The sequence below is a fragment of the Eurypyga helias genome, unplaced genomic scaffold, assembly GCF_000690775.1.
Source record: "Eurypyga helias isolate BGI_N326 unplaced genomic scaffold, ASM69077v1 scaffold32944, whole genome shotgun sequence".
In the NCBI taxonomy this organism is placed as follows: Eukaryota; Metazoa; Chordata; class Aves; order Eurypygiformes; family Eurypygidae; genus Eurypyga; species Eurypyga helias.
Window position 1 is genome coordinate 4,180 of NW_010246129.1, and position 840 is coordinate 5,019.

At 52.9% G+C, this 840-nt stretch overlaps 1 protein-coding gene across 1 annotated transcript in view; it reads right to left on the bottom strand.

Moving 5' to 3' along the window:
* The window catches only part of LOC104508608 (116 kDa U5 small nuclear ribonucleoprotein component), a gene marked incomplete at its 3' end in the record, with an annotated part of 4,630 nt that extends 4,079 nt beyond the window's left edge, over positions 1-551 (bottom strand). The window contains exons 1-2 of the mRNA XM_010150296.1: positions 367-551; positions 116-227 (exon numbers count right to left, since the gene is read on the bottom strand). Of these exons, the coding sequence (XP_010148598.1) occupies positions 116-227; positions 367-551 (297 nt within the window). The remainder of the gene's footprint in view (positions 1-115; positions 228-366) is intronic.
* Between the last annotated feature and the right edge of the window lie 289 nt (positions 552-840).

Sequence of the window (840 nt, forward strand, 5' to 3'; positions counted from 1 at the left end):
TGTGCCCTGCCACTTGGCAGACAAGGTTTCTTCAACCTCCCCACTGGAGCTCTTGGGATGCGCTCCATCTCTCTGACTCCCGGTAAGGCGTAGGCATCCCAGCTACGCACAGTACCTCCTCATTGCCCCGAGGCTCCGTGACAGTTGCAGTCTTCACTATTGGCTGGTCCACTCCTTCTATCAGCACCCAGTTGCCAGCAGGAACCCGGTTTACCTCAATGTGATACCTGGAAGGCAGGGAAGCATCCCTGCAGCGCTTGCTGCTGCCAGCCTTGGGCCCCTTGCAGCTCTGTCCTCCCTGTCCCCAACAGCAACGACTCCAGCAACTCCCCTCCCAAAAGAGCAGATGGCCAGAGCTCTCCATACCTCGCAACCGAGATCCAGAGGCGTCCAACGGTGCAGATCTGGGAATCCTCCTCGTCTTCCAGAGTATAGTTTTCTCCAAGGACTTTAACAGGCTGCCCAGCATGGATGGTACCACTGAGCACTCTGCCAAAGGCGTGGAACTGAACACCATCATCTGTGCTGTACATTTTGGTGGTGTGACACATCAGCGGACCCTTTTCACAAGACAGAAATAAGCCTCTTTCAAAATACAGTCAAAAAACAGAGACAGACCTGGTGGGACTCATAGAGACAAAAGGTTTAAGGGGCTGCAATTTACAAACACTTCTTTCAAACTGCAAAGTTCTTTATTTCCTTCCACTGGAAGCCTCACATCTCCTTGCCCTGTGTGGAGATCCCTGGAAGGACTCTGGTGGACTTTTCTGGAGCTCCACTCCCTCCTCTTAGGGAACAGCAAACAGTGGTTGGGACAAGGCAAGAAGAAATGTCACCTGC